At 40.6% G+C, this 12114-nt stretch overlaps 1 protein-coding gene across 3 annotated transcripts in view; it reads left to right on the plus strand.

Moving 5' to 3' along the window:
• The window catches only part of rbms3 (RNA binding motif, single stranded interacting protein), a 1299340-nt gene that overhangs the window by 1197031 nt on the left and 90195 nt on the right, over positions 1 to 12114 (plus strand). For all 3 annotated transcript variants that reach the window (XM_048612311.1, XM_048612319.1, XM_048612327.1), the window contains one exon: positions 543 to 649. In XM_048612311.1, coding sequence (XP_048468268.1) covers positions 543 to 649 — 107 coding nt within the window. The remainder of the gene's footprint in view (positions 1 to 542; positions 650 to 12114) is intronic.

Raw genomic sequence — 12114 nt, forward strand, 5'->3', positions numbered from 1 at the left:
CTATTATGTAAAATATAATTTATCATTCATGTGACAATGAGGAGAAAGAAGGTAGAAAGCTGAATTAATTGCTTCCAACAGGTGGCTGAATAGTCTTGAACTCAGAATATTCCTGTTATGAAAGTGCAGTACAATTTGAAAGTGTGTAGAAAGTGGTATTACTCAAAGATATTTGATGTATTTTCATACAATACATCTGGTAACACCAGCAGATAAGGGCTTTATCCAGAAACACAGGTGGGTAACCCTTGTCTGGCTTATGGGGCACCTTATCTTTTTAATATGCATTGGAATTTGTCAATCACAGGTGTGGAATAATCTAAGTTCTTGTACTCCTTGCCAGTGTTTTGAAGTTTGAGCAGCGCACACTGCTGTTGGCACTAACATGAAGAGGCTCAGATTATGTTTAAACACGTTGTATTCAAACGAATTCACCACACACACGCACACGCGCGCGCGCGCACACACACACACACAAAGTACTTTTGCTCATATAATGACTTCTCTGTTGCTAATGTGGCCTTGGCCTTTTGCCTTTGCAGCCCCCAGTGAGCCTTTGCTTTGCAAATTTGCTGATGGAGGGCAGAAGAAAAGACAGAATCAAAGCAAATATACGCAAAATGGAAGGCCGTGGCCCAGAGAAGGAGAGGTGAGTTATTGTCTAAGTCTACATTTCTAAGAAACAAAAGTTTGGAAGGTCAGGTTCTGGGAAATTCTTCAGCTATGTTACCCTCCGCAGTCTGGCTGAAGGAATATTTGTTATGATGAATGTACAAATAAGGGAAGGCAGCGGCTAATCCAGTGCACTAATAATTAGGCTATTGACTGAACCATTTCTGGAATTCTATCACCAACATTGATAAATTAGAACCCATGAGAATCACTGTGCAGATTCACTTTTCCAGCTAATGTCCTTAATGACAATTAGCTTCTGCTATTCTGCTTGAGAATGAAGGGAGGGACACTGGCCCAGCTGACCAGATACATCAGATCTTCTTGAAAGGAAACTGCATACTGCAACTGGATTATCTAAAGTGAGGTAAGTTGCAACATTTTCCCGTATTTGAAACAGCCATTCTACGCATTATGATCATTTCCAATACCAATCATCCTGGAGCATACACTTTTGCATAAAACAAAATTAAGATTTTCCTTTGGCCTCAGATGAGCTTCCTGTTATGGAAAAACTAAAGATCTGCCTTTGAGGGAATTTATTTAAATAAAACATATAAAGACAGGAACAGGAACAGGAACCAAATGACCAATTTTTTAAGGTTTTTTTTAAGGTATTGCAAGCCAATGATGCTGTCTTGTCTTTCAGCATCATTTATATTACTGCCTGTCTCCTCATGAACAAACAACAGAAGTTTTCCAAATGCTCTTTCTCAATGAATAGGGACTTTTAAAATATTCTTATTTCCCAAAATAAGCAGCAATATAGAATTATTTTCATTGTTAAAATGAAGTCACTATTTTCTGTGACCTGAAATATGACAAATTATTTTGTATTCACCCAACATGAATTCTGAAGAGTACTTTTCATTGGACTTAAATAACCTCTTATATCTTCACACATGCAAGGGGGTCCAGTGTCACCTTTGCTTCAGGACCTTTAATTTGAGTCCACTTCTTGGGGATGACACACAAATCTTATCCCTGGTAACAGTTAAGGTCCCTAACTGAAATATATTTTAGCAAACTTCATCTGGTTCCAGTTGATCACAAATGCATTGTTAACACCAAATTTTATCAATGTTTCTTATGACATTCTAAGTTTCTTTGTATGTACCAGCATATGTCTACAGGATGTTTGACCATGAGGCATCAGAACGATACCCAACCCTCTTTTCCTGTCGCGCCCACTGTATCTATTTTCCAATAAAAATTAATGAAGAATGACCAGGAACAGGAATCTTACTGATATTTCTGTTTTCCCAAGCCCAGAGGCAACATTAACCATCTTAGCCTTCACACTGCTGTCCTCCATGACCAGAGATTGAACCTGAAGCCATCTGGTTTTTGTAGCTAATTTATTAAGTTTAAAGTATGTTTTTCTCCAGTTTTAAACAGCATTGTGTACACGTTGCAAGGGCTCCAGTTACTGCAGCAGAATTATTTAACTTGGTGCCACCTAGTGGAGCTTGTCTTACACTGCCTGCTTGGATGTGCTCATTTTAGTCTCTGTCTGAAACTAACCCAGCTTCAGGCCATGGTTCTGTGATCTGGGAGTTTAGGGAGAGCTGTTGAGGAATGCTTGTAATTTGTTAATCTGAGGCACATGCAGTTTACGGGTAACAGCTTTGTTTTTAGACAAGATAATATGGTTAGCCTGCAATGTGGCTGTTAACCACTGTCGTGAGAATCTTTGCCAAAACGAAACATGTAAGCAGATTTCACAAAATAACCTCTGTATGCAGTTCAGTTTGGTTGTGCTCTTAAAGGGACTGTCATATTACTCCTTAAAAATTGTTATGGGTGAGGAGGATGTGGCAATTTGGCATTGTTTACAGGAACAATATAAGAGACAATACATTCATAACAGTTTCGAAAAGCTGAGATTTTCATGTGGTAGTTGTGCATTTATTTTTAATGTTTGGTTTTTCCTCCTCCACATGACTGTAATTACTTTCTGCCAAAGAGGCAGACAACAGCTCCCCAGCTTGTGTTTTCTAGCGCATATCTCTGCTGGGATAGAGGAGGCTATTTGGAATCTCAAATCTGTTCTCTCAGTCACTTGCATTGTGGTTAATCTGTAGCCCATCTCCTGTTTCATGTCTTTATTCCATATCCCTTGGCACACCAACCCAACAAGAATCTATGAATCCAGCCTTGAAAATTTTAGTTGATCCTCAGGATATGTAGCTTTTCAGGGATCTTGTTCCAAATTTCCAATACCCTTTGGATGAAAAACTACTTCCTAAAGTCTGAGGTGGTGCTTCAATTTTCAACATTATTAATTATGTGTGATGGAATATATGTTGATGATCAAAAGGCATTAATTTGGGACTTCTGTTCAACTTGGCAGGATAGTATATCAGGTTTAAAATCTTTAACAGAAATGTGCAAATCTTAAACATCAAACAGCTTGAAATTTGTAGGCGAACAGCCATCTCCAGTTGTTTTCAGCATTTCAGTCATACTACACTGTATACAACATTACTCAGTGCGTTTTTTTTTGCAATTTGGAATGGATCGAGCATCTACAAAAATGATAAAGCAGACCATAATATGGCCTCTGCCCAAGCAGTGCCACTTTAAAACCTCGTACATGATGTGCTTACCATCTTGCATATGGTGGTTTCTCAAATGAACGATCATTTTCGATCCTCAGGTACAGTTCTGAACAGAGTTTATGAGCTGAGCCAAAAGGCGTGAGTACAGAACATTGCAGAAAACCAACGCAGAATCTGGAAGCATACTGGTGTTGCTCACAACAGCATGACAGATTTGACGACTGTTCCTTTTGCCTGATTGCAGAAGGCCAGTTAGCAAAGGATAAAGTAAAAAGATTACAAACTAGTTTTTTTGTTGACGGACTATCTCTGCGCTGGCAGGACGATGAGCCTGCCTGGCAGCCCTTTACATCCCAAGTGGTAGCAGCTAATTTATTTTTTTTTAAACAATGCCCAGAACCTGATACTTAAAGGTATTCTGATTATATTGCATTCAGAATATTTTAGGTTTCAGTGACCGGGTAGAAAATACATCTCAAGTCATCAGGAAGCTTGTCATCACAGTGTTGCAGTAAACAACATGCTGTACTCCCACTCAGTTAGTAATGACTAGCCAAACTGAATTTTCAAGATAAAATAGGATGTTGTTTGCAGTCCTTTAAAAGGTGTTCCTGCCAGATTAATTGAATGGATTCTGCTCAGAAAACCCTTGCAGGAACTTTGAGTAACTATTTCAATTTAAATAAAAGAGGAAACTTTTTGCCCCTAATTTTTACAAAACTGCTTGCCCTTGAATATCAAGCAGGCTTTGCACAGTTCTTTTGTTGCTTCTCACATGCCCACCCACGAGATGTTTACAGAGTGTTGAACCCCAATCAATCCCAAATAGAGTACTCAAATTGCAATTAGCAATGTTTAGCGAATATGTAAAAAGATAATTTGTCAATTTTAATACAAATTACGATACTCATAGTCTGGGTATTAGCAAACATTTGGACGATGTTTATATTGATTTACAAATTTCAGTGGTGACACATCATCATTATAAAATAATGGAAAATAAACATTCATTAAGCAAATAATTGGTACAGTGCAGAATAGTTGTTGCTGTGTTTTGTTATGACTACATATCATGCTCCATGGCATTCTGCCAATTATTAGCCATGACTCAGTGTTGCACTCTCACCTGAGCCAGTAGGTTATGGGTTCCAGTCACATTTCAGAAATCCAAACACCAATTCTTGGCTTAAAAACTCAATGCTGTGCTGAGAGACCTCCATCAGATGTGCCATCTTCAAATGCAGGTCCTGTCTGCCCAGTGAAGTAGCCCATGACAGTATGTGTAAGAAGGAGCGGTGGCTCAGTAGTTAGCACTGGTGCCTCACAGCACCAGGGACCTGGTTTCGAATCCGACCTCGGATATTGCCTGTGTGGAGTTTTTACATTCTCCCTGTGTCTGAGTGGGTTTTCTCTGGGAGTTCTGGTTTCCTCCCACAAGATATGCCAGGCTAAATTGCCCATAGTGTCCATGGATAGGTGGGTTAGCCATGAGAAATGCAGAGTTACAGGGATAGGATAGGGGGTGGGTCTGGGTGGGATGCTGTTCAGAGGGTTGGTATGGACTTCATGGGCTGAATGGCCTGTTTCCACACTGTAGGGATTCTACAATATTGAAGAAGAGCCTTAGAGTGTGCTGGTCAATATTTATTCTACAGCCAACAACAGTGAAGCAGATTATCTGGTTATTATTTTATTTCTGTTTGTGGATCTTGATACATGTGAATTGGCTGCCACTGCATGCTAAAAACGATTAACCTTCAAGCTCAACTGGATCTAAAATGCTTCTGCACCTGAGAACAGAAGAAATAGGAGCAGGAGAAGGCCAATGTAGAGAATGAGAATGAGTAGTTAATAGTGGATAATAAGGAAATGGTGGATGCAATGAATAAATATTTTGCTTCTGTCTTCACTGTAAAGGATAGAAACAACATCCCAGTGAGAGTTGTAAAACAAGAGCTGGCAGAGAGAGGGTCGTAGAAACATTACAGTCAATGGGGAAGAAAACATGTGGAGCTACATGCTGCAAGTCCCTGGTGCTGATGGACTTCATTCTAGGGTCTATAAAGAAATGCCTGTTGAGGTAGTACATGCATTAGTGTCAATTTTCCAAAATTCCCTCCTTTCAGATAAGATTCCATTGGACTGGAAGGTACCAAATATTAGTTGTCTATTCAAAAAGGAAAGAGACAGAGAACATGAAACTACAGACCAGTAAGCTTGATGTCTGTCATAGGGAAGCTGTTTGAACTGGTCCTCAAAGAGGTTATAGCTGAGCACTCTGAAAATATCAAGGTAATCAGGACATGCTAAAGTGGCTTTGTGAACGGGAAATCATGTTTATCCAGTTTATTACAGTTCTTTGGAAGGGTAAAATGTGTTGTGGATGAAGGGGAGCCTGTAGACGTATTGTACTTGGATTTCTAGAAGGCATTTGATAAGGTGCCACGTCAGTAGTTGTTGTGAAAAATAAAAGTACATGGTAGGGGAGCAACATATTAGCATTGATATTAGATTGACTGGCTGGCAGAAAATAGATAGTATGTATAAATGTGTTTCTGTCTCACTGACAAATTGAGGACTTGCTTTCCTTAGGGGTCTATGTTAGGGATCACAACTTTTTATTAAATTCTATTAATGAATTAGGTGAGGGGAGCAAGGCATCGTAGTAAAATTCGTAGGGGATGATAGGTAGAGAAGAATGTTGCAAAGACGACATAGTTTGCAGATGGATATAGATAGGTTAAGTGAGCAAATGGACAAAAGTCTGGCAAATAGAGTATGATGTGGGAAAATATGATGTTGTTCACTTTCGCAGAAGAATGAAAAAGCAGAATGTTACTTAAATGGATAACGACTGCAGAATTCAACAGGGTAGAGGGACCTAGGTATTCTCGTGCAGGAGTTACCAAAGGTTAACATGCAGATACAAGTAATTAAGAAGGCTCATGGGATACTATTCTTAATAATATTATGAGAGGAATTAAACATAAAAGTAAGGCTGTCATGCTTCAGTTATACATGGCAATAGTGAGACCAAGCCTAATATACTGTGTGCAGTTTTGGTCTCCTTATTTAAGAAAGGAGATGTATCCATTGGCAGTCATTCAGATGAGAATTACTGGATTGATACTGGAATAAGTGGGTTGTTTTATAAGCTTATGTTTTCCCTGAAGTTTAACTGAATATAAGAGACTTAATTAAATGTATAAATCCTGTAAGGTCTTGATAAGATGGACGTGGACAGAAGAAAATTGCTGGAAAAACTCTGCATCTGTGGAAACATGGCAGAGTTAATGTTTTGGGTCCAGTGACCCTTCTTCAGAACTGACATAGAAATTATGTTTTCTCTCATTTCATGAGTCCAGAACTAGAGGGCACAGTTTTAAAATTAGGGGTCACCCTTCTAGGACTGAGATGAGGAGAAATTGTTTTCTCTCAGAGGGTTGTGGATCTCTGTCTCTAAAGGTGATGGAAGCAGTGACATTGAATATTATTAAGATAGAGGCGGATGAATCATTGGTTGTTGGATGAGGATGGAATTAAAACAACAAACAGATCAGCCATGATCTTATTGAATGGTGGAGTAGACTTGAGAGCAAAATGGCCTCCTGCTGCTCTGATTTTGTATGTTCAAATTTGGCCAATGTAATCTACGCCACCGTTTAACAAGATCATGAATGATGTATTTGTAGCCTTCACTTTCCTATCTTCCCCACAACTCATAAGTTCCTTGTAGATCCAAATCTGTCTTACTCAGCCTTAAAATATATTCAGCAATCCATCCTCCACTACTCTCTCTGGGTTGAGAACTTTAAGGACTGACAACTCTCTGACAGAAGAAATTCTTCTTCATCTGCATTTTACATGGGAGATCTTTTGATTGTTCCCTACCGGGGAAATGTCCTATCAGCATCTACCCTACCAAGTCCCCTCAGAATTTTATATGTCTTAATGAGTTCACCTCTCTTTCATCTAAACCCCAACAAACATAGGTGCAACTTGCTGAACCTTACCTCATTAGACAGCCTCTCCATCTCAAGAATCAATCAGTGAGCCTTTTTCAAATTTCAGCCATTGCAATATAACCATCTTTCAGAAAGGAGACCAACAGTGTAAGTCTTACTCTAGGTGAGGTCTCACCAATGCTCTGAACAATTGGATCAAGACTTCCCTACCTCGAGAGTCTATCCCCTCATCCAAATCATTCATATAGACTGTAAATAGCACAGATCCCAGTGACACTCCACTAGTTACATTGTACCCACCTGAAATTGACTCATTTTTACTGACTCTTTGCTACCTATTGATTAGCCAGTCCACGCTAACGCGTCATCCCCAATAGCATCCTCATCAGTTCTGATGAAGGGAAACATTAACTATGCTTTCTCTCCACAGATGCTGGCAAACCTGCTGAGTATCCTCAGCAATTTCTGTTTTTGTTTCTGAGCCTTCATATGGAGTCTTCATGTTCAATGAGGCAAATCTTTGTTCAGCATAATGAAATATCTCCCTAAACATCTGTCACTGCTCCTCTATCACTTACCTTTAAACCTATTTTCCCATTCCATGTGACAAACCCCGTGTCTTTGTATCTTTGAAACTGACTTCATTTGATCTTAAGTCACTCATTTCAGATCTGGGTCTCTTGATCTCAAACTGAATGTGAAATTCTTTTGTGCAGTGATCACTTGCACCTAAAGGATGCTGAATGCTTTCCTACGAGATCTTCAATTTCTCCTATTTCATTACCAAATTCAAAATAGCTAGTTCCCTGATTGGTAGCAGACTACATTGTTCTGAGAAGTTGTCTCTACGACAGCCTGAGAGCTCATCCTCAAGGCTATCTTTACTAATTTGATTGATATCATGTGATATTTAAAATTGTCAATGATTATAACAATACCTTGCTTGCAAGCCCTTGTCATTTTTGGACATATACTGTGTAAATAACATCATGGCAGTTTTATAAATGCAAGCTTCCTTATTTTACAACAGTGGACTAAGTGCAGTGAGCTTTGGCTATGTTCAAATATTACTGAATACAAAAGTGAATAGTTTCATTTATCAATTAAGCTTTTGAGAGATTGACAAATGCAGTTAGATTGACATTCAAGGGCATCCAAACTAGAGAAAAATCATTTGAAATGCCTCACTGCAGATAGCTGACAGGGTGATCACTCTCTGCAATATCTAGAGGCTGCAAATGCAGCAGAAGTTCGAAGGCTAGAGGAAAATTACCAAGGCATTTCTCCCCAGCAGATTCAAACATCAAGTATTTGTCTCAAGTGTACCTGATATAAAGCATGTACTCAGAACTTGTTACCTTGCACTGCAAACCCCTGAAAATCTCACATGACTTTACAGTGTTTTAAATTCTCAATATGCATGCTCATTCATCAGTGTAGCATTCATACACATATCATAGAACCACACATCAAATCCTGTTCGAAATCCTGCCTTCATGAATTGCATCTGTTACATGGATGATGGGTTAGGCAAATACTCTTCACTGTACGTGCTTCTGAAATTTACATCTCAAATCACCTTCTCTGCTGGTAGACAGGATGGTGTATAAAGCAGAACAAAGCTGAACTGGAGTGGCGATTCAGAAATTGCAAATCATTTTGTGAAGTTCACCCAGGACAAACTTGCCTAGGAACATATTGAGATGGCAGGGATAAAGAAGCTGGGACTGATACCGTCCTGCAGTAGCTCTATCTCTTTCTTGTGGCCAGCAATTGGATACATGACCTTTTTCAGTGTTACTGGCCTCGGAAGAGCAGTGAACCGACACCAGCAGTGACTTCTCTCTCACCCCTGCTCCATCCCTCTGCACTTCCAAAAACCACAATACAGCTGAACCACAGCTGAATTTGCAAGCATTAGCGCAGCTACATAGATCCCAAGGATGCACAGTTTCGCAAGTTATTAGAAACATCCCTATTGCATCCACCCTGCCTAGTCCTGTTGGAGTTTTATAAGTTTCTATGAGATCCCTCTTCATTCTTCTAAACGCCAGTGAATTTAGTCCAAATGAATCTAGTGCCTCCTCATAGATCAGGCCTGCTATCCCAGAAAACAGTCTGGCAAACCTTTGTTGCGCTCCCTCCATCGCCAGAGCATTGTTTCTCAGATAAGGAAACTAAAACCGCACACAGTATTCTGGGAGTGGTCTCATCAAGGTTCTGTACAATTGCAGCAACACATCCTGCTCCCATACTCAAATCCTCTCATGAAAAAGACGAACATACCATTTGTCTCCTTCACTGCCTGCTGTACCTGCATGCTAACTTTCAGCGACTGGTGTGCAAGGAAACCTAGGTCTCGTAGCACTTCCCTTTTTCCAAATCTATTCCCATGCAGATAATAATCTGCCTTCCTGTTTTTGCTACCAAAATGGATAACCTCACATTTGTCCACATTCTACTTCACCTGCCATGAAACTTTCCATTCACTCACCTTGTCCAAACCACGCTGAAGTGTCTCTGCATCCTCCTCACAGCTCACCCTCCCATCCAACTTCATGTCATCTGCAAATTTGTAGATGTTACATTTAATTCCCACATCCAAATAATGAATATATATTGTGAATAGCTGGGATCCAAGCACTGATCCCTACAGTACCCCCCTGGTCAGTGTCTGCCACTCAGAAGGTAACCCGTTTATTCCTGCTCTGTTTCTTGTCTGCCGGCCAGTCCTCTATCCATGTCTGTACACTATACCCAAGCCCTTGCACTTTAATTTTATTTGATCATCTCTATGTGGCACCTTGTTGAATGCCTTCTTAATGTCCAAATAAACCACATCATCTGGTACCCCCTTATCAACTCTTCCAGTTACGTCCTCAAAAATTTCCAGTAGATTTGTCAAGCATGACTTTCCTTTTGCTGACTGTCCAATCCTGACACTGATTTCCAAGTGCTGTGCTATTAAATATTTTATAATGGACTCTAGCATTTTCCGTGCTACATCCTGTTGACCCAGATTCTGTGGAGGTGGTTCCCTAGACCATTGCCAAGGAATGTGCCTGAATATATTGTTATGCTTGTTGGCATAATGTCAGGTACAGATAGTCTCACTTGATCTTCCTGAACACTTCATTTGATTTTCTTTATCCAGGCGTCACAGTGGCTCAGTGGTTAGCAATGCTGCCTCACAGAACCAGGGACCCGGGTTCAATTCCAACTTCGGGCGACTGTCTGTGTGGAGTTTGCGTGTTCTCCCCGTGTCTGCGTGGGTTTCCACCAGGTGCTCTCGTTTCCTCCCACAGTCCAAAGCTGTGCAAGTTAGGTGGATTTGCCATGTTAAACTGCCCATAGTGTTCAGGGATGTGTAGGTTAGGTGCGTTAGCCGCAGGAAATGCAGAGTTACAGGGATGGGGTAGGGGAGTGGTCTGGGTGGGATGCTCTTCGGAGGGTCGGTGTGAACTTGTGCATCTGGAAATAGAAGGTTTGATTATGAGTAGTCAGCATGGCTTTGTGTGGGAGATCATGCCTCATAAATTTGTTAGAGTTCTTTGATGAAGTGATCAGGAAGGTTAATGAGAGCAGGGCAGTAGATGTAGTCTGTATGGATTTCAGTAAGGCCTTTGATAAGGTTCCACATAGTAGGTTGCTCTGGAAAGTTAGATCGCATGGAATCCAGGGCGAGCTGGCAGATTGGATACACAATTGGCATGATGGTAGGAAGCAGAGAGTAAAAGTGGAAGGATGCTTGTCGGATTGGAGGCTTGCAAGTAGTGGTGTGCCTCACAAGTCGGTGCTGGGCCCATTGCTGTTTGTTATCTATATCAATGATTTGGATGACATCAGCCCCAGGCAAATTTGGAACTTGGAGGGCTGTGCAATTGTTTGTACGGGGAGGGTATGAGGTGGAGGGTTACTGTCATCCTCCTATCTTGTGTCTGCCTAATGCTCTACCCTTGTTTATCACCTCTTGCCCATCCTATTTCCCATCTACATGCTTCCCCTAAGCAAAATTTTCTGAGACACAGCAACTATTTTTGTATTTACACTGACAACAGCTAACTCTACTATACCACAACTTCTCCTGGTTCCGCCACTGTCATTAAATTACCAGCCAGCTCTCAGAACTGGATGATCAGTAATCTCCTCCAAGTAAGTATTGGAAAGATTGAAAGTAGACAGTACCTGCCAAACCCACAACCACTACCATCCAGAAGGATGAGGGCAGCAGAAACATGGGAACACTGACCACCTGCAAGTTTCCCTCCAAGCCACTCACCATCCTGGATGGGTGGATTGACCAGAAAGCCAATCTGCTGTGCCAACTGTCAGTAGGTCTAATTGCAGTCTCTGTATCAGTTTGAGTGGGTGGGCTAGTGATTTCTAATGAAATTGGCAATGGCCCGCATTTGAAGACTCTGTCTCTCTCTCTTTTGCAAAGCTTCTGAATGTAGAACTGGATAGGGAGGTGTTTGGATTATAATTATATTGTGGATTTGGGTGATTCCCAGTGCTCCCCTCTGTGTCTCATTTCTCTCCTGTAAGATTCTTTTGTCCACTCTTCTATTGAATGAAGTTCCGTGTTTGATGCTTCACCTCACAAAATTTATCCCACCAAGAAAGATAAACATTACAGTCTTCTAACTAAGTGATTGTACTAAGGACCATATAAAAGGAGAATAACAGGTGCTGTAGAGTAATGGGTCGCTGGTACTTTGAGGAAGAAGCTTCTTAACCAAAGGTTATAAAACGTAGTAGGAAAAGTAGGCCATTTGGCCCATTGAATCTCCTCTGTCATTCAGTGGCTGATTTGGTAATCCTTACTTCTACTTTCTTGCCTTTATCGTTCCCTTAATGATTAAATATCTGTCTATCTCGGCCTTAAAAATACTGAAGGGCCCTGCCTTGCTGCCCAT

The sequence above is a fragment of the Rhincodon typus genome, chromosome 2, assembly GCF_021869965.1.
Source record: "Rhincodon typus isolate 14 chromosome 2, sRhiTyp1.1, whole genome shotgun sequence".
In the NCBI taxonomy this organism is placed as follows: Eukaryota; Metazoa; Chordata; class Chondrichthyes; order Orectolobiformes; family Rhincodontidae; genus Rhincodon; species Rhincodon typus.